The sequence below is a fragment of the Balaenoptera acutorostrata genome, chromosome 3 (assembly GCF_949987535.1).
Source record: "Balaenoptera acutorostrata chromosome 3, mBalAcu1.1, whole genome shotgun sequence".
Lineage (NCBI taxonomy): Eukaryota > Metazoa > Chordata > Mammalia > Artiodactyla > Balaenopteridae > Balaenoptera > Balaenoptera acutorostrata.
In genome coordinates, this window is record NC_080066.1 from 65724896 (window position 1) to 65746011 (window position 21116).

The 21116-nt window shown below is 45.1% G+C and overlaps 1 protein-coding gene across 2 annotated transcripts in view; it reads right to left on the minus strand.

Moving 5' to 3' along the window:
• Positions 1-300: 300 nt before the first annotated feature.
• Positions 301-21116, minus strand: part of THSD4 (thrombospondin type 1 domain containing 4) — a 584405-nt gene continuing 563589 nt past the window's right edge. For both annotated transcript variants that reach the window (XM_057544214.1, XM_057544215.1), the window contains 7 exons: positions 16213-16342; positions 15042-15246; positions 14286-14459; positions 12419-12592; positions 6792-6971; positions 2482-2626; positions 301-2008 (listed from right to left, as the gene is read on the minus strand). In XM_057544214.1, coding sequence (XP_057400197.1) covers positions 1866-2008; positions 2482-2626; positions 6792-6971; positions 12419-12592; positions 14286-14459; positions 15042-15246; positions 16213-16342 — 1151 coding nt within the window. In that variant the 3' untranslated portion in view covers positions 301-1865. The remainder of the gene's footprint in view (positions 2009-2481; positions 2627-6791; positions 6972-12418; positions 12593-14285; positions 14460-15041; positions 15247-16212; positions 16343-21116) is intronic.

A 21116-nucleotide genomic window follows, 5' to 3' on the forward strand; every position in this document is an offset into this window, starting at 1 on the left:
GAGATAGGGTGCTTTCTGAAAGCTCAAGGGTAGTGGGAACCTAACGGAGTGTGTAAGACTGAGCTGGTGATACTGCTTCCAAAATCTGCAAATCATCATCAAATTAGCAGATTTTTGGGTTAAAGGGCTCACGGGAGAAACTCAGTTGCTATGAATTTCAAAGCAAATGCTTGCTTTGAAAGGGAAATACGTCCAGGACCATAGTACTAAATAAGATAAATTTTCTATACGCTTCCAATTTGTTCAGCCTGATTATTTTTCTTAGTGGGTGTAAGAATATATATATATATGTTCCCCCTTCTTTATCCTCACTGATTTTTCAGATAGCTCACCTTTCATATGCACTGCATTCCCCTTCCAGCCAGAGGCCTCGGGAACTACAGAGTTATGTGAGGTGAATCAGGGAAGACCCTGCCGCTGCGGCCATCGTGGAGGAGTTCACAGCCCCTTTTCCCAGGCTGGCTGCATTAATATAGATCTTAGTGCGCACATCTGGGAGGGGGGATATGGGTTGTGAGTCATGGGGGAAGGGAGGGAGGCAAAGTCACAGAGAGACATCTGCAAATCAAACCAGAAAGACCCAAGGGAGACTCTTTCTAATATAAACATAGGGCTTTTGCTGGGACAGGGGGGTTAGACTTTCCACTGGGCGATGTGTGGGGAAGGACCCAGGAGAGATGGCTGAGGAAGGGGTGAGAGCCCAGGGGACAGAGCTGTGTGCTCTGGAAATCTGCTCTGGGAGACAAAAGGCCAAAGGGTCCACGATGTAGGATTCCATGGGCGGCATATACCACTGGGGAGAGGAATCAGAATTTCAGGCAATCACCTTGCTACCCCAATGGCTTTCTTACCTCATGGCATAGTCCCATTAAGGATGGGGTTTAAGAAACTGTGCAGAGTCCTGTCACCAGGACCTGTGACTTTGTGGGGGAAGGGAAAAAAGAAACAGACTCCTGAAACAACTGAGCGCAGGAGATAAAGACTTGACTTTTGGCCCGAAGAAAGAATTCAAAGGTCTGGGCTTTGTTTGCTGAATGGGAAACTTCTCAGCCTCTAGGTCTGAAATGAAGCCACGTCCTGCAGACCTAATAAGCCTTCTGGACAGGCCTCGGGGTGAGGGCTTTGTGGTCAGACGACTGGGGTCAGGACTCAGCTCTGTCACTGAATGGGTCAATTACCTGATAACGTGGCAGGTAGGTTACCTAAGTTTAGTCTCAGTTTCCTTGTCAGTAAAATGGGGACAACGATTCATTCCCTGACTCCCATTCTGGGGCGCTGTGCTCACAGCCGCTAATGAGCTAATATCTCTGAATACACCTGCAAAACGATAAAGCTCTAAACTGGCATGAGATACTTGTGTCACAAGGCTGGAAAAGAGCCTAATGTCTTTGAGAGTCAAAAATAGGCACAGCTGGGCTGAGGTAACAGAGGGATGCAGGCATCCTAGCAAGGCTTAGGGGGGGGCTCTGGGGTGGGGGGACTGTCTCCTCTGATTCTCCAAGGGGCGGCGCTGGTATTAGAAAGGCCAGCGGCACTGGGGCTAGGCAGTGCCCAGACAGGGCCTGACTGCTGACTTAGAAAGTGCCAGGACGGGAGTCGGCCGAGAGCTGCAGGCAGTCCCCACCGCTCGGTCTGCAGAGAGCGCAGGCGCCAGGTTTCTGAAGGAGGGGTCAGCAGTTCACGGTGATGCTCAAAGGACGCCCGTTGTCTCGCTCCTGGGCACCGCGTGTACACGTTATGAAGGCGGGGTGCTGACTAAGCTGGCTGGCAGCTCCACAGGCCGGGGAGCCCCCAGGAAGGGCAGCAGTCAGCCAGCCCCACTGCTCACAGACTCCCTGACCTGCCCACGGCTGCGCAGCGGGGTGTTATCTGCTCCCCAGGAAGCCCGAGTGCCTGTTGGCCACGCGCGTGCAGGAGACGCAGCAGGCGGTCTTGTAGTAGTTGTAGACGCAGAGCCTGGCCTGGACCACCACGTTGCAGTTGTAGTATCTGTCCTTGCAGTTTTCGTCTGTAGCAGAGGAGAACAGAAAAGACTCTCTGAGCACGAGGGGAAGCCTGGACTCAGGGAAGGAGAAAGGGTGGTGGGTGTGGCTCTTCATCCCGGTCCTGCTGTTTATTATTGATGCGAGGTGTGAGTGTGGGCTCAGAGCTTATATTTTTTTCTTCTTCTTTAAACATGCAGTTGAAATCTATCTACTTTGGCCATAAGGATGCTGGAACCAAATCTCCGAATGCGTTGCCATTTTAATCAATTCCCATGTAAGTGTATCTGTTGATGGGTGGCTTGGATCGCCATCTGTGCTATCAACAGGCACCTTAAACTATGAAATATATACCAAAAGGATGCTGATCCCCTTCAACTCCATGACTAGGCACGAGGTCACAGAGAGACCTAGATGAATCTGGCATTTTCATGCCAGAGAACAGGACGGAGCTTAAGGAAGATGAATATTTTACTCCAAGATAGGACTCCCTACTTACCAACTTCAGGGACGCAGTCCTGAGGGTTACAAGATTCTTTCTCTTCTGGTTTCAACTGAGGGTCACAGAGATTACTTAGGGTCATCTCATCAGACAGACAGCGCACTTCCCGGACGCGGAAGCCGCCCTGGCAGCTCTTGGAACACTGCCCGGGGAAAAGGAAGAAAGTTAGATTTCTTGATAGCCCATTAGCTCAGCACACGGGAGAAGACAGATATTGGAAAATTTCAGACATCTACCAAAGGAGACAGAGTATTACACTCCCCTGCACCTAACAACCAGCTTCAACACGCATCCACTCATGGCTAGCCACGTCTCGTCTGTACCCACCCAGGTCCATTATTTTGAAGCAAATCTAGATATCATATCACTTCTTCCATAATATTTCCGTCTGCAGCTCTAAAAAACAAAGACTCTTAAAAAATTACCACGATACCATTATTACACCTAGAAATCAACAATAGTTCCTTATCTTCCAAGATATATTCAGTGTTCCTATTTCCATTTGCCTTGTGAATCTCAATTTTTTTAATAGAGTTTTTTTTTGTGGGGGGGAATCAGGATCCACATCTGTATATTGCAGCTGGTTGACATGCCTTTTACGACTCTTAATCCATGGGTTCCCCTCCCCTGTGTTTTTTCCCCCTTGTACTTTATTTGTTGGAGGAACTGAGTCATTTGTCCTGTAGAGTTTCCCATAGTCAGGATTTTGCTGACTGCATCCCCATGGTACAGTTTGACATGTTCCTCTATCTTCTGCATTTCCTCTAAATTGGAAGTTGGATCCAGAAGAGGCCTTAAGAGGTGCAGGTTTGATTTTTTGTGGTGGGACTAGTTCATAGGATGTGTATGGCTGTCTCTCTTTGGAGGGGGTCAGCAGCCACTGACGAGCAGATCCATTAGTTCATATGGGGTTGAAAAATGGTGATAATATCCTAACACCTCTTCTTCTTTTATAAGCTGAGAATCTAAAGAATCCCCACCCCTTCCTCACATATATTTACTCTCTGGTTACCCAGTGGTATGGCTTGTTTAGGAGAGACAGGGTAAATGCTGGACTATTTTCTTTTATTTATCAGTTTTCAGAATAATGAGTTGGTTCCCCTAACATCCTCCAATGGTGGAACCTCTAATTAGTTTTTTTTAATCATTACAAACTTATTATAGATGGATGGATTTAAACATATGTGATGTATTTCATTAAATCCATGGTAGTTATTATTTTTACTGATGCTCACTGATGCCCCATAAATGGCTATCAGGAGCCCAAAAGTTGGTTCTTGAGCCCTTTGGACATGAACTCGTCTTTGAGAACCTCCTTGCTACCTGGTATGAAAAGACATCCCGATCTAATTTATACCTATAACAGTCACAGACCTGGAATCAGCCATTTCTCTAAGAATTCTTGGTTCCTTTTAGTGGGGAGTGGTATTTTGAAACCGTATTCTGGCTGATAGGCATGCCATTTGCTACTGAGTTGGTCATTGTTTCCAGGCTCTTTCAGTGGATAAAACAGGGAAAAAATTTTTTTAAGATAAATTAATTTGTGAGTTCATACTGATATTTCTAAGTCAAATTCAGGACAACAGGATTTTCACTTAAATCTCTTCTACTTTTGGTCTGTATCTTCTTTCTCCTAAGTTGAGAATCCTATTTTTCAAGGATACTGGGGATAATAGAGCTATACTATCATACTAGCATGTTTACTGTTACATATATTATCACAGTACCATAAAGTAGATTATTCATTTACTTTATCACCCATTATACACCCAACCATCTCAGAACACAGGACAACAGCTATCACTAAAAATGTGATTATTGCAAACAATACAAACACTTTTCTGCAGTCCTTTTTGTCCTTAGGGATGGACAGTCAAATTACTGTGGTTTACAGCCACATGCAAGAGTGCTGATGCCACCAACTGCATACATATTTAGGTGAATTTGTTTCATTGCATTTTCCAGTTTTAGGGATTTCTTTTTTAAAAAGAATAATTTCGTTAAAAAAATTTTTTTTTTTTTTGGCTGCGTTGGGTCTTCATTGCTGTGCATGGGGCTTTCTTTAGTTGTGGCAAGCAGTGGCTACTCTTCGTTGCAGCGCACGGGCTTCTCATTGCGGTGGCTTCTCTTGCTGCGGAGCACGGGCTCTAGGCGCGTGGGCTTCAGTAGTTGTGGCACGCGGGCTCTAGAGCGCAGGCTCAGTAGTTATGGCGCACGGCTTAGTTGCTCTGCGGCATGTGGCATCCTCCCGGACCAGGGCTCGAACCTGTGTCCCCTGCATTGGCAGGCGGATTCTTAACCACTGCACCACCAGGGAAGTCCCTGTTTTATAATCATATAAAATATTTACTTAGTTCCAAACTCAAATTTATAAAACAAGGTAAATTAAAAAATGTCTTGCTTCCACCATCTTTGCTACTATAGTAACTATATATTTCATATTAGTTTCAGTTCACTTATTTATTTTTAAATTTACATGCAGAAAAATTCATTTTTTGTGGTGCACAGTTCTGAGTTTTGACAAATTCAGAGAGTCATGTATCTCCCACTGCAAACAAGACAGAACTTTCATCACACACAACAAATCCTCTTGTGTCATCCCTTTGTTCACCCTGCCCCATCCTCTGGCAATCACTGATCTGGTCTCTGTGCCTATAGTTTTTTCTTTTACAGAATATTATGCAAATGTAATCATACAACATACAGTTTTGGGGGGGGTCTTTCTTTCATTTAGCAAAATGCATCTGAAGTTCCTCCAAGTCGTGGGAGGTGTCAGTTCATTCGTTCTTGTTGCTGAGTGGTACCCCATTGTTTGGACGCACTGCATTTTGTTTATCCACTGACCTGCTGAGGGACGTCTGGGTTGTTCCCAGGCAAGGCAGGTGTCTTTGGAGTTGGTGGCCTTTGACGTGGCCTGGTGAGTTTGGCCCTTTCTAGACTCTCTAAGCAGAATGGCAGAAGAAAATAGTGATCTGTTCCTGCTTTCTCAAGGACCTTGGCCAATATCAAAATAATAAAATGGTATTTCCCAGAAGTTGGCAAAACATCTTTGAAACTCAACACCTCCTTTATTCCCACTTGCATCCGAGGTGTGGTTCACCACATACCCAAATGGCTGTCATACACTGTCTGAAAACAGAATTCTCAGCTTTTATTCACATATTTTATAAGAAAATCCCTTTGATCACCTTTGAATGATTTTGAGGAAGGATCTGGCCTCTACTCTGGACTGACCTACAGCCACTGCTTGACGATCTTCCCTGACGAAAAGCAGAACGAACCCTGGTCCCCTTGTGTCCAAGTCATATGAAATGGTCACTGGGAATGATGACTTGAGGAATTTTTCTGTTTTAGGAAGTTTCTTAACAATAAACTCTTTCACTTGAAAAAAAAAGAATTTTATCACTGTTTCCATCCTTTTCCATTTCATTCCTTACTAACCTAGTTCTCTATTCACTCTGTCTCTCTGTAGCTCTGTCTTTCTTCATTTACCCTCCTTCTGTACAAAAAGGATTGGAGATGGCTTAAGAAACACATAAGAGGGCCACAAGATAAAAAATAAGTGAGGAAACTGGGGTAAAAAGAAGATAAAAGTAGGAAAGAGAAAGAGAAGCCAGAGAACATTAGCACCTATAAGTCACTTTGTATATTCTGATAAACTCTCTCTTAGAGATGGGCCACAGTTTTGGCTCTGAGTTTCCTAGTAGCCAATTCAAAGAGAAAAACAGGATCAGTCCCATAATCCATATTGTCTATAGGATTTTAAAAAATGTACAACACACACACACACACACACACACACACACACACACACACAGGTATGGAGGTCTGACAGAAATTCCTCCAGTGGGATTTATAACGAGATCACTTCATGATGTTGTATCCTCAACAGCATCCCTGAATCCTTTCAGCCATCAATCCTCTGCAGCAGTATTTCTCAAAATGTTGGTTACACCTGTAGCCAACTCACCTAAGGAGCAAATTCCTTGGCCACGTTGGACCCAGAATCGGCCTTTTCAAACAGATCCCAGCTGATTCTCATGCACACAAAAATTTGAGAGTCACTATTTTATGGCCTCTATAGTTTAGAAATCAAGATTGTCCCAGTCTCAGGGTCCCCACTCCCCACCAAGCAGGCTGAGTCTAGGGCGCCCTGGCTGTGACCAAGTAGAGCTGATTGCTGCAGGGAATCTACTCAAGGGCTGAGCCCAGTGCCTGGTACCCAGTAGGTGGCCCAACAGTGAGGGGGGAGGGGGGAAGCATAATGATGTACTAACACAACCTCTACCAAAAGCACCGGGACTTACCATGCTCCATTCTGTGTTAAACCATTTGGCTCCGCAGGGCTTGAGGTGGCAGGATTGCTGGCTGGGGGGTCTCTCCAGGAAGGAACATTCATAGGGGTCCAGCACTTCAAAGGTGTCAGCGTTCTTCCTAACACAAATCACCTCCCTCTGTTGGGTCCCGCTCCCACACTCGATGGAACACTGGAGAAAGAAGCAGAGAAAGATGGGTGTCACAGGACATAAAGGGGACGAGAACTAGCATCCATTGAGCGATGTTTACCAGAGCTTACCATCATTGATTCAGTGAGGAAGAGCCCGAGGGTGCCCGGAAAACATTTCTGGAGGAAAAGTTGCACACAGATTCCAATTTTCCTAACACTTCTGTGTCTGGAATGGAGAGTGGGTGCCCTGAGTTCTCACAGCTTGAGGATGCTGGCTGCTGAGGTCCTGGCACCCTCGGTGAAATGTGAGTGAGATGGTGTCCCGTAGGCTTTCCCACAGAACATACCAGCCAGTCAATTTGGTTCTGTCTGGTAGACTCTGACACCTCCCACTGTAAAACAATGAACTAACATTCTAGTTTATCTGCTGGTCTTTTAGGGGAGGGAACTGGGAATGAATTCGTTTCCCAGAGTCTGCATGCCTCTGGATGAAGGGCTACATTAAAATTCTTTGGGACACACAAAGCTGAGAAGACCACAGACTTGAGACAATGTCCCCTGGTCAGCCCTCTGCTCCCAACGGGGCAGCCAGCAGGAAGCCTTTGTCCGCGGAGTCCAATCCTCTGGCTTCTTACTTGGAGCTGAAGCTCGCTGGGGTTGCGGCCACGAAGAAGCCAGTCAGATAATTACACGTCTTGGTTCATTGTGTTTTAGGTTATGGAAATACGATGCATGTAACCGCCTATAAGTTATCCTATTTAGTATCTATTACTTTGTAAAATGTTTTTTGTTCATGTTTGGTGTACTCTTAATACCTTTTGATTAAAAAATTTTACACGCTGTGATCTATATACTTTTAAAGACTTCAAAGAAGCTATTGCCTTTATGAATAGCCTGTAAAAATGTCTACAGCTGAAACTCAATATTATCCTTGCTTCTGTATGCAGGCACATGGTGAAATAAAAACAGGGTGGAAAAACCCACGTCACTACCCAGCAAAAGTACCCCAAATCCAAGCCAACAGACTATGGATTATTCACACATGGCATAATAAACATCTGCATCAGCAATTTCCACTTTGTGCCTTTTTTTTTTGCCATCTTCACAGACATCCAGAAAACTACAAGGCTTCTTAGTTTTGGGACTGTCTGCTCAGACGTTAGAGAGTAAATGTGATCCAGACACAGGGCCAGACAAGAAGGCTGCTCTTAATAGCTAAAGACTGTGAAAGAACCACCCCCCAACCCCCCGCAAGAACTAAGACAATCTAAGGGTGAAGTAAACCCAGAATTGACAGGGAAGGAAGAAAGCATCTGCTTGGTGGAATATCTTACGAATAAGAGTTGGGCTACTTTGTCTCCAGAGTAGAAAAAGACTCCCTAAGCCTGACAGGTCTCATTCTCTTGGGCTGGCTTCTCCACCAGCCTCAACAGGACCACTGCTAGCACCTGTGCTCACAACTTCCCAGGGAGTCTCTTCCCCTAAGTCCACATGAAAAGTCCCAGGAAAGGACTCCGTTTGGCTCGGCTTGGGTCACATGTCCATCCTGGACTAATCACTGTGACCGGGCCAGTGGGGTGTTCAAGAGGCCAACTCTCATTCAAACCACGTGTCTGGAAGGAACATTTATTTTTATATCCTGAAGTCAGTTAATGTTTAAGACTTACTTTCAACAAATAAGCACGCTCTATTTCATTTTCTTTGGGGATAATATCAAATTCCCAGGGCAGGGAGGTGTCAGCAGGCTCTGATAAATTCAGAACCAAAACCTTGTCCACAATCAATCATGTCCTGACCCTTTGGATGACAGGCAATAAATTCCATGTTTCTAATCTTAGCAGAGATAAATGCTGCCTTCATCAGGATTCACGCGACTCTCAGTTCCCTGAGTAGGTCTGGAGTCAATAGGACGCCCACAGGTAAAAAAAACCTGAATCCTGCTCCCCTCTCTTCTTCCTCAGACACTGGTGGACATGTGAGTCGAACTGCACTGCTTATCTTCTCTGTGTGAAGGCTGTTATGATCCAGTATTACGATTTCACACAGGACTCTTCCCATTGCCTCAGTTGCCATGAATACTTGGTGTAATTAGTGTCCCATACACAGTCCACTTCTTTTTTTTTTTTTAATTATTATTTATTTATTTATTTATTTGGCTGTGTTGGGTCTTCGTTTCTGTGCGAGGGCTTTCTCTAGCTGCGGCAAGCGGGGGCCACTCTTCATCGCGGTGCGCGGGCCTCTCACCATCGCGGCCTCTCTTGTTGCGGAGCACAGGCTCCAGACGCGCAGGCTTACTAGTTGTGGCTCATGGGTGTAGTTGCTCTGCGGCATGTGGGATCTTCCCAGACCAGGGCTCGAACCCGTGTCCCCTGCATTAGCAGGCAGATTCTCTACCACTGTGCCACCAGGGAAGCCCCACAGTCCACTTCTGAATTATCTTTGGGGTTTAGATCCTAGGTGTTTTGCTACCAACAATGAGATAGAAACATTGGCAGAAAAAATAATAAACATGGAGAAAAGGGAACTAATATTTATTAAGTACTCCCCACGTCCTAAGCAATGACCCTTTTATATACAGTGTCTCATGAAAACCCAATAGCAACTCTAAAAAAGTTGGTATCATTATCCTCATATTTGGATGAAGAAACAGGTTCAGAGAGGTTAAATAACCTGCCCCAAGTCAGAGAACTAAGGCGACGCAGAACTGGGATCTGTTATCAAGTATGTCTAACTCTGATATCGACTTGGGTAGCATTGGAAGTACTTGAATTCTTTCTTTTCTGAATTTTTAAATATTTTACACTTTGTATTATAAAAATATTAAGTAAATTTGAGAAGAAAACATTTGCCCATGTTGTTTATATAAAAAACTATACTTTGAAGCGGTTGAGATAGGGCTCATATACTTTCATATTCTGTTTTTCACTTGCCTTTTATATGTACTTTCCACATCTTCCTAATTATCATTGTTCTTGTTACGTATCTTAATGAGCTATGATATACCATAATATCCCTAACCATCCTGCTGTCATGAACATCTCTGTTGAAAAAACTTTTTTTTCTCCTGCTAATTATTTCCTTAAAATGAATCCCCAGCAGTGGGGTGACTGGGTGAAGGCAAATGAACATTTTTATGGTTCTTGACTTTTATTGCCAAATTGCTTTCCAAATGGGTTGTGCTGATTTACAAGGACAAGGCAGTCCTTTTTTTTTTCAGGGTCTGTTTTTAAAGCTACTTAAAAGAAATAAAATTCTACATGGAGCCAGAGGTCCAAATAATGTGTAAATCATGACCATCAGCCAAAAAGTCTTTGGAGAACTAGCCAGCCCTGGGAGCCAAACACTAAATGGCCCAAGAACTCAAAATACTGATGGTAATCATAACGGGGCAAAGAAGGAATGATTTTAGGGGGTTCATGTTCAATTTTGGAACCCTAAGGAAAAATTAATTAATCAATTAAGTTACTTTATTGAGGCATTTGGTATTATTGGTTCTTCATAATGAACAAACTTAACTTTTTCTGTTTCTGCTTCGTTTCCCCAGCTTTGTTGAGATGTAATTGACAAATAAAATTGTAATATATTGAAAGTATGCACACGATATGGTATACATGTACATTGTGAAAGGATTCTTACAGTCAAGTTAATACATCCATCACTTCGCATATTTACCTTTTTTGTGTGTATACGTGACAATACTTAAGTTCTACTCTCTTAGTAAATTTCAGTATACAATACAGTATTATCTACTATAGTCACCATGTTATACATTAGATCCCCAGAACTTATTCATCTTATAAATGAAAGTTTGAACCCTTTACCAACCTCTTCCTATATCCCCCACCCCCAGCCCCTGGCAAACATCATTCTACTCTGTTTTCCTGAGTTTGACTTTTTTTTCAGATCTCACATATAAGTGATACCATGCAGTATTTGCCTTTCTGTGTCTGGCTTATTTCACTTAGCATAATGCCCTCCAAGTCCATCCATGTTGTTGCTAATGGCAGGATTTCCTTCCTTTTTAAAGGCTGAATAATATTCTATTGTAAACAAATACCACATTTTCTTTATCCATTCATCTGTCACTTAGATTATTTCCATACCTTGGCTATTGTGAATAATACTACGAACATGGCGGGGGGTGGGCGGTGCAGATATCTCTCCCAGATAATGATTTTCTTTCCTTTGGATATATACCCAGAAGTGGGATTGCTGGATCATATCTATTTCTGCTTTTGACACTCAAATACAGACAAAACTGACTTTATTAACAATAATAGCAGTAGAAGCTACAATTTACTGTGTGTTTATTGTATTTCAGGCACTGCGTTACATACTTTGTACACATTACTTCATTTCTCCTAAAAATAACCTTATAATGTGCTTCATTATTGGCATTTTATAGACAAGGAAACCATGCTGGACCATAAGCTTCCTGAGGGCAGAGATATTTGTTTTGCTCAATGATGTATCCCAAGGGCTTAGAAGAGCACATAGTAGGTGCTCAATAGCTACTGTTTTTTTTTTTTTTGAGATATCACCAATATCTGTTAAAATGGCAAAAAAGAAACAAAAACAGAAACAACTCAGACAATACCATGATCTGATGATACAGAGGAACTAGAACTTTTAGACATTACTCACAGGAATACAAAAGAGTACAGCCACTCTGGAAGAGCTTGGAGCTCTGTATTAAATTAAAAAACCACTTACTACACAACTCAGCAATTCCACTCCTTGGCATTGACCCAGGGGAAATGAAAACTTATGCACCCATAAAAAACTGTACATGAAAGTTAAAATGGCTTTATTCAAAATCACCAAACACTGAAGTGTCCCTCAACTTGGGAATCAACAAGTGTAGTATACTCGTACAATGGAACACTACTCAGCCCCAAACAGAATGAACTATTGATATATGGAACAATATGAATAAATCTCAAATGCATGTGTATTACATATAGGCAAAAGAAAGCTGACTCAAAAGGCTACATACTGTTATATACAGTAATAAGAAATTTTGGAAAATGCAAAATTATGAGGACAGAAACAGATGAGTGGATGCCAGGTGCCAGGTTTGAAGGAAAAAGTTGACCACAAAGGCACAGGAGAATTTTGGTGGGCAGTGGAACTGTTCTATATCTTGATTGTGGTGGTAGTTACATGACAGTAACGTTTGTCAATAATGATAGAACTGTATACTAGTTACGGGTTGAACTGTGTCCCCCAAGAGTTCATATGTTTAAATCCTAACCTCCGTACCTCAGCACCTGACCTTATTTGGAGAGAGGGTCTTCACAAATTAATCAAGAATAACTTACTGTTGACCGAATGAGGCTCCAAAAGCATAAGTAGCTTCTCCAGGGTCATGGGTAGCACAGCTGGGGTTCAAACCCACCCAGCACCCCCGGGATACACCGAGCCCTAATTCCCTGACCCGGAAACAGATCAGGGGACGAACAGACACACCCGGTTCTGGCCACTCACCTGACTCCAGCTTCCCGCAAACCACTCCACCTCGCCCGTGCAGGGCCCGTTGTCACACGGGGTGGCCTCCACTGGCCGGTTGTTCCCGCAGCCCTCCAGGGGCAGGCTGCTGACGTGGTTGGTCATGCATACCACCGAGCGTGTCCGCACTCCAGCCCCACACTCTGCCGAGCACTGTGGGACAGCAAGGGGCGCCTTAGCGGGGAGGCCTCCCCGCAGGTTCTGACGCCGCTCTCAAAGGATGCGAACGACACCGCGTTTCCCCACCACCTCTTTCCCCTGGAAACCTCCGACCACTTCTCAGGCACGCTTTCCTCCATTACGGGATATCAGCATGGCGCCCTGTCCTAGATTTTCAGGGACAGTCTTCTTTCCAAATAGCCTGTCCCACGGCTGTGATTAATACACTTAACACTTGTCAGACTACTGTTTTGGCTTTCGATTTCGAAAATCTATTCAGCAGCAGAGTAGTGAGAGCGCGAAAACTCGGGCACACCATCTGCCTGCTAGTAGCTGAGTCTGGACTGGTCTGGGAAAGGAGGGCTGACGTCTGTCACAAGACATTGCTGCCTGATACTAGGGCAGATTGTTCCAGTCCCCGAGGGCCACAGCTATGGGAGTAGTGGGAGGTGGCCTGATATAAAGGGAGAGCTGGGCCTGGGAACTGGACACGTCAGTGTTAGTATCCCTGCTATCTGTGTGAGCCATGCTCACCTGGACAGCAGGTACAGGGGCACATTCCTGGCAGGATGACTCAGAGTCTGCACTGTAACAAGGTTTCCAGGGATTCGTAGGCACATTACAGCCTGGAAGCAGCCTGAGGGATTCTGCTAAGGGAAGTGGTGCAGACCCGGCCTAACTGGGAGGGAGGCACTAAGGACAGAGACGGCCACTTATGTCTCCAGCCCAGTTAAACTTCCAAGGTCTTCTGAAGAATCCAGAAACCCAGAAACTGTTCATCTGATGAGCAGTCCAGCTGCCCTGGTCAGGATATGCCTACTGCCAGCCAATCAACAGCTTCCACAAGAAAAGGCAGGCAAAACCCATCATCTCCTTTCCCGCTCGCTCCTCCACCCCAACGTACATCCTCGAATTTTGCTTAGTATTTTTCCCTAACATTTTTTAAAAATTGTGGTAAAATACGCATAACATAAAATTTACCATATTAATCATTTTTTAAGAGTACAAGTCAGGGGCATTAAGTACATTCACATTGTTGCGTGACCATCACCACCATCCAACTCCAGAATCCCTCTCTCTTCTGATATAACTCTTATTTTTGTCTTTGATAGATGAATTCAATTTCTTAATGGCTTCCCTCGTACACAGGTAACTGGTGGGCTAATGATGAACTATATACACCTTTGAGTTCATCCTTGACACCTGACACCAGGGACCCTAAGGCGGCTGGGCTACTGGGGAGGGGAATGGTGGGATTGGTTTTGAGTTTGTAAGAAGCAGGGAAGGGGGCCTGCCATTTGCTGAGTGCCTGTTCTATGCCAGGCATGCCCAAGATGTAGGAAAGGTGTGATGTAATCCCTCGCTTTATTTAGAATTTCATTATTTAATATTCGTGTGACGTGCTAAGGAATTTCATTAGCAGAATTTCATTATTTAATATTCGTGCTAAGGAGAATTAAATGAATTCTTTCATACCCACGTCTCGATCTTGGAGGCTCTCAGTCTTCATAGAAGGATAGAAAGCCTACAGTAGTTCACCTCTGGGTTTTTCCCCAAAGTCAGAAATCACCTTTGGGATTCCAAGCTAGCGATTCGTCTGTGTGGTTTGGGGCACCTCGTGATGCACGGCTCCTGCCCATCAGCCCAGCAGACTTGGTCCCACCCGCCCGCCGTCCGGCACGCTCACCCTCTCGCTCCACTCCGTCAGGAACCAGCTCTTGGCGCAGGGTCCCATGTCGCAGTTCTCAATGTCGTTGGGCCGGAGCTTCATGTTGCATTCCTCATCATCGACCACGTCCCCGATGTTGCTCACACACTTCACGTCGCGGGTCCTCTGCCCCACTCCGCAGGGCACCGAGCACTAAAACACAGCAAGCGCACGTCAGCGCACCGGGCAATGCCAGCTCTGAGGGCCCCTCTGGTCAGGGTGCCCTCGTCCTCGCTACCCGCCACCTGAGCAGAGGACGGGGTGGGGCAAGACCCCTGGGTTGCCGGGTCCCCTCTCAAGCGATGCTACCTGGGGAGGATCCCAGCCTGAAAACATCACACGCCTTCTAAGATCTGCTTGGATGTCTTGCCTACTTTGATCCTCTGGGCCTCAGTTTTGCCATCTATAAAATGGGAGAGCATGATTGGAAGGAGGAGTTGGCTCTAGCAGCCTTTGCCAGCCTTCACTCCACCGTGACACAGGAGAGAGAGGACACCTGTGTGCACACGGCTCCCATGGGCTCACCCTGAAAGTTGGCCCTTAAGTCTATCAAGATGATAGGATGGCCCTATCAGCACATCTTATGGTTTGCAGACTAGTCCTTCCAGAACCCCACAGGATGGGTCCTCCTGGAGAACCCAGGCTTCTCCCGCGTCAGGTCTTGGAGCGGGGAGGCAGGAGGGTGGTGGTAGGTCTTGGAGGGGGAGCTCCAGAGCAGGCTGGCCTGCTGCATACCGAGGTCCAGTCCGTCCGGATCTGCCACTCGCTGCAGATCTTGAGCTGGCAGGTGCTGGTGGTCTCGGGCTTCTCCAGGTGCTGGCAGCGGTAGGGCTGCACCGTCAGGCTGCGGTTGGCATACACCTGGCGACACAGAACCTGGCGGTGCTGCATGCCCAGGCCACAGGTTTTGCTGCACTCAGACCACTCTCCGATGTCCCAGCTAGCTCAGGAACGAGAGATTGAGAGGGACCGGTCACTTCAGTCAACAGGAAGAGAGCATCTTACACAGAAGTTGGCCAAGCCAATTTACACAGAAGCATCAGAATTGTTATGGGTGATCCCCAGCCCAGAGCAGTGCCTGGCAGTCTGCCTAAGGCCGCCTGACTCCATAAAGAATGTGGCTCTGTTCCATATTCTCTTTACTAGTGATTAGGGCCCAGATTCCGTAAAATTATAGAAAACCAAGAAGGTACAAAAGATTTTTATCTAGTCAGAAAAATAACTCCAAAGATGAGTTTTATTATCCTGTAGAACATTAACCCACTTTGGAACTAACTTAGAAATCTTCTTCTAACCTTTGTTATTTTTCATGAACTATTTACACATCAGTTTCACATACTCTCCTCTGTTATCCTGCTTTGTCATTTCCTTAAATAAGACATCGGCACATGGGCACTATGTCTTCGGATGAGAATTATGTTCTTATTAGTTTGAGAATTATGTTTTGACCCCTTTTAGGGCTTTTCTTCCTTGTTCTTCTAAAAGTGTCCTATTTATTATTCAATAACTAAACCAAGACCTCTCCTGAGACACTCCCCAAGCAGATGTATTTGTGACTTACATTAGTCTCTCTCTGTACACAGCTCGCCTGAACACTGACTGTACTGGATTGTAACTCTTTGCTTCCCTCTTTGTTTTCCTTGCCAGCTATAACCTAACTGCTCCAATTCACCAAAGGCTTCCCGGGAGTGTGCTGACCAGTTAAAGGCTATGCGCTCCTGTGTTAATCCTGAAAGACAGGTGCGCTTGCTAAACAGATTGCATTTTATGCATAGACTAAGTCTCCTGTTTCTAAATCAGATGTAGGCTGATTTAAAAATTAGATTACATCTACTACTAGGGTCCTATGCACAAGCAACCAGAAGTGAGCTGAAAACAGGCAACCAGAACAGAGAGGCCCTCTTACAAGGCTGGGCAAGGGAAGATGTTGCAGGGTTCCTCCTCTGGGGTCGGCTTCATGCTCAAGTCACAGTAGCTCTCAGGAACCTCTTCGTGAGTGTTTCTGTTCACACAGCGAAAAATAGGGTACTGAGATCCTGCAGGGACAAGGAGAAGACACTCTAATGCTGGGCTATGAATGCAGATGCACAGAAATCTGGGTGCTGCTGAAGAAAAGCCTCAGAACCAGAACGATTCACACACACACACCCCTCCATTCCTGAGTTTACACGCAGCTCCTGCACAAGGGCTTTCCTAGGCACTGTCCGGGGCAAAGAAGAGCAGGAATAGTTCCTGCCCTCAAAGGCCTTATAATCTATTTGTGGACATGGTTTGAACATGTTCAAAGGCAGATAAAAACAATTCCCCTAAGAGTTCAAGACAACAAGAGAGATCGATAGGCAGGGGAATGATTATAAAATGAACACAAATAATAACTTCTTGAAGGTTTTCCACAGACATGAAAGAGAGAGGGTTTTGCAGAGAGAGGGTTGGTTTTGGGTAGCTGTGCACACGTGTGTCTTGGAGGGGGGCTCTGTCCAGGCTGCGGAACTGGAACAAAAGTGCATGGCAAACCGGCCTGCAAGTGCCAGGTATGTTGAAGCAACAGTCAGGTTGGGGCAGAGAAGTAAGAAGATTGAAGAGAGGCTAGAAAAGCAGCGGGCTTCGCCTTTGTAAATCATTTTACACATTCCCCCAGTAAAGTACTGATCCAGTGGAATTTTCGTTATTTGAGTATATGTCTGCCTCCTATGAGATGGTGAGTTTCTCGGCGACAGGACTAGTGCTTGCTCAACCCTGTAACTCCAGTACAGCAGGGGAGTAAGTGCTCCATAAAAGTTTGTTGAGTGAGTATTTATCAGAGGTCTAACATTTGTTTTTGTTACTTTGCTAAAAAAAAAAAAATACTGACTGCCTCAGTTTTGTTGTTTGTTTTAAATGCACAGCCTCATGTTTCATACTTAATAAGGTATAATCTATTTTGGAGAAAAAGTCAAAGTTTGTTCAGTGGAATTTCTAGCTCTCAACTGGAAAAACAAAACAAAAACTGATTCAATTCGGCCTGCCTCTCTCTCTCTGCTACCCCCTGGTGGCAGCACTGAAGTATTACTACTGGGTGTTTACAAAGAACCCTAACTGGGGGAAGGTGCAACCCGAGCGTCTGGAGAATAAGATGGTTTTTCATAAATAACTGTGTACCCACCCCTCCCACCCCCGGCCCCAGTATAGGCCAGTAGCTGAGTCCTGCTGGGCAGAACACTGGCATGTAGCCTACAGCTTTGTCTCAGTTCTGTTGCTAATTGGCCAGGCATTTAGAGTTTCTCAACTTCAACTTGCTATAATTTTAATTGTAACTAAAGGGACAACTTTGAATGTGTCTCTAAATATTTCAGCAGCCACGAAGTGTTCCAATGCTTCTTTAAGCTGATCTTGTGGGACACACTGAGCCAGAAGGTAGTTCTTGTAAAAAACGTGACAGTTTGTAAGACAGTTTTGAATCACAAACAATCGTTTTTTTAAACTACTATGGGCGTAAAAATTTACAATGCAGCTATAACTTGAGACCATTATTTTAAAATAATGTTCCAATTAAGCATAATTATTAGCTGAGTAAAAAGCAGTACTACGCATAGCACAGGGAGATCAGCTCGGTGCTTTGTGACCACCTAGAGGGGTGGGATAGGGAGGGTGGGAGGGAGATGCAAGAGGGAGGGGATATGGGGATGTATGTATACGTATAGCTGAGTCACTTTGTTATACAGCAGAAACACACACAACAATGTAAAGCAATTATACTCCAATAAAGATGTTGAAAAAAAAAGGCAGTACTGGCTATAAAATTAATAGGAAGCAAAAACTTTTGTGGAATTAAATTTTGTCCAGTAACATATCTGCTTCCATTAAGAAGAGATTTTTAATGAAATTCAACAAACATTAAGGACATTTTGCTGAGTTACAAAGATGAATAAGATTCAGTTCACAGCTTGCAGGATACTCATTGGGACGCAGCTATTAAGGGATTAAGTAAAAATTTTATTATTTAGCCCATCCCTTTCCCATCAGACCATGTGGGTTTAACTTTTCTACTTACACGTTTGTGGAGTGGAAGGCAAAAGTAACTACCCCAACTGCTTGGCACTAATGAGGGGGGAATTGAGTATCTTTAGCTGAAAGGATACAAGTTACCCTAGGAATGCTCTGTGCCTTGGAAAGATGGGTCCTGTTTGGGGCTGTGTGCACTTTGGCCACTGCCTGCCTTCCCCCTGGTCCAGTTCCAGTGTTTAGCCAAGGAAATAAACTCAGAGGTACTCTTTCTGTCTCCGATGGTGAGAAAACACTAGATCTATAGTTCTTGACTCCAGTGACCAAAAAGGTTTCTTTCTCTGGGTCAGTTTATATTTCTGCAGAAAGGGAGACTATCACTCAAAATGGTACCTGGCCACCTCTTCATTGTCCAAGCATGCCACACGATTAGCCCTCTAAGTGCTAGCCAGCAAGAATGGGGTGGGGAGGTCAGGTGCTGGCTGGGCTTCAGGTAGCAGGAACAATCTGGGATCAGTTTGGTTGGGCTGTACGTTCAACGTGTTGATTTAAACAGAAGTATGTTACGTTGGAGGGGGGACTGTACCACAGGTAATCAGTAGACGTTAAATGAGGTAAGTCAGTGAATTCAGGGGACCGTGTAGAGGTCAGTGAGGCATGGTGGAGAGATGGACAAAATAAGAAGAAAGAAAAAATTAAATAACTCTAGTCTTGGAACGTCATGGATCAACTGGGCCAAGCCAGGAGTTTGACCAGATAAACAGAGGTCCGGGCAATGACTGGACAGAGTATGGGCCTCTCTGGTACACCAGTGGCAGGGCTCCCCCCTGCGATCATGCTATCCTGATGCTGGAATTTTAATCTGAGAGGCACAGAAATGTGTGGTCTGGTGAGTGCTGCCGGGAAGGACTGGAGGAGAGTTTGGGAGAGGGTTTGTGTGGGGAAAATGATGAGATCTCGAGGCAAGTGGACTTGGGTTGTGCAGAAAAGAGATGGACAGCCCTGGCAGGCTCAGAATTTCTTGGTCACGGCACACTTGTCACTACCACTGACAACCATGAGATGAGCTAAATGTTTTTGCGCGTCCACACTGCCTCCCTGCCCTGACGTCTCTGAGGCCATCGCTGGCTGGGAGCAAACCTTAGAGGGAGCAAAGGGGTCCCTCCATCATGCCTGGTACAGAACAGATAGAGACCACTGAATGACCACCTGGATGTGTCCAGTGAACACAAGGCTGGGTGAGCAGCACGCAGGGTGCGTGGCAAATGGTACATGCTCTTGTCCTTGTCCCACCGTGTCCACAATGCAATGCCTTATGGTCTCCAGACAGGCCTACGTCTCATCCTGCTGGAAAGGCTGGGCCAGGCTGCCTTTAAAGACATGAAATGGAGGACACTCTTCCACACATGCCACCCTTGATATCAAACCACATGACAACAATCTTTATCCTTTCACCTAGTTTTCACCTAGTTCTGAGTGTATCTGTTTTCACCTGGTCTCACCTAGTTCTGAGTGTATCTGTTTCCGTTAGCAGGCATCACACCACTACCTAAATGGTAGACTATTTCAGCACTATCAAAATACCTTTTGATCCTGGGCTCCTATGTCAAGTACATTTCATTTCACACTGCTTACCTCTATGGCGTCATGGACAGATCCTCACTGAACGGATTTTGGCCTTAATGCATAATTATCTCTAGCTTTCTGCCTCTTTTAAGACACGCTTAATAGGCATTTAACTTTCCCTCATAAGGCTTATAAGAGAAGTTGGCACAATGACTCTCCAGTTCACATTCTCTGCGCAAGTATTAAGTATAAGCACGATAAAACCTCCATAAATCAGCACTCCAGTTATGAAGGCATCATGGAACCAGCAAAGATTCCAGGCAGGAAGGGCTCCAGACCCCAAGAGGAACCAAAGACTTCAATTCGATTCTCAAAAGCCACTAAGTCAGTGCTCTTATGAAAAAGATAAAAGCGTTAAAGGTGGTTGTGAAAGATTTTTCCATGTGTTGATTATGCCATCGTTTCCAAGTTTTGTACTCTCAGACGCAAGTCTCTTGAAGAAAAGAAAAAAAAATCCCCAAACCAATATGCTGGAGGTATCAGTTTCCCAGCTGCAGAAACTCCTCAGGGATACAGCCTCTGTTTCTATGGTAACCTCCCCTCGAAGAACAGCTGTTTTACAGTCACAAATAGCACTTGACTACAAGCAGGAGGCTATCACCATGTATATGAAGGAAATCATGACTGCACAGTTATACATATCCTTGCCATGAGGATCTAAGGCACCTGGAACAGAAAAGCAGCATCAATTTCCAGCCCAGGTGCAGAACATCAGGTCAGGGGTTTCTGGACACCACATCCCACATCTATCTTGCCTTTGAGTGTTCAAGGACACAGGGCCATGAGTCCATATGACAGTCCAGACTGATATTGATATTGACCCTTTTACACATAGCCAGGCTTTGCTTCAAGCCTATCACAACTCTGCTGCTTTATTTATTTATTTTTATAAATTTATTTATTTTACTTTTGGCTGTGTGTTGGGTCTTCGTTGCTGTGCGCGGGCTTTCTCTAGTTGCGGTGAGCAGGGGCTGCTCTTCGTTGTGGTGTGCGGGCTTCTCATTGCAGTGGCTTCTCTTGTTGTGGAGCACGGGCTCTAGGCGTGCGGGCTTCAGTAGTTGTGGCACGAGGGCTCTGTAGTTGTGGCTCGTGGGCTCTAGAGTGCAGGCTCAGTAGTTGTGGCTCTCGGACTTAGTTGCTCCGTGGCATGTGGGATATTCCCAGACCAACGTTCGAACCCGTATCCCCTGCATTGGCAGGTGG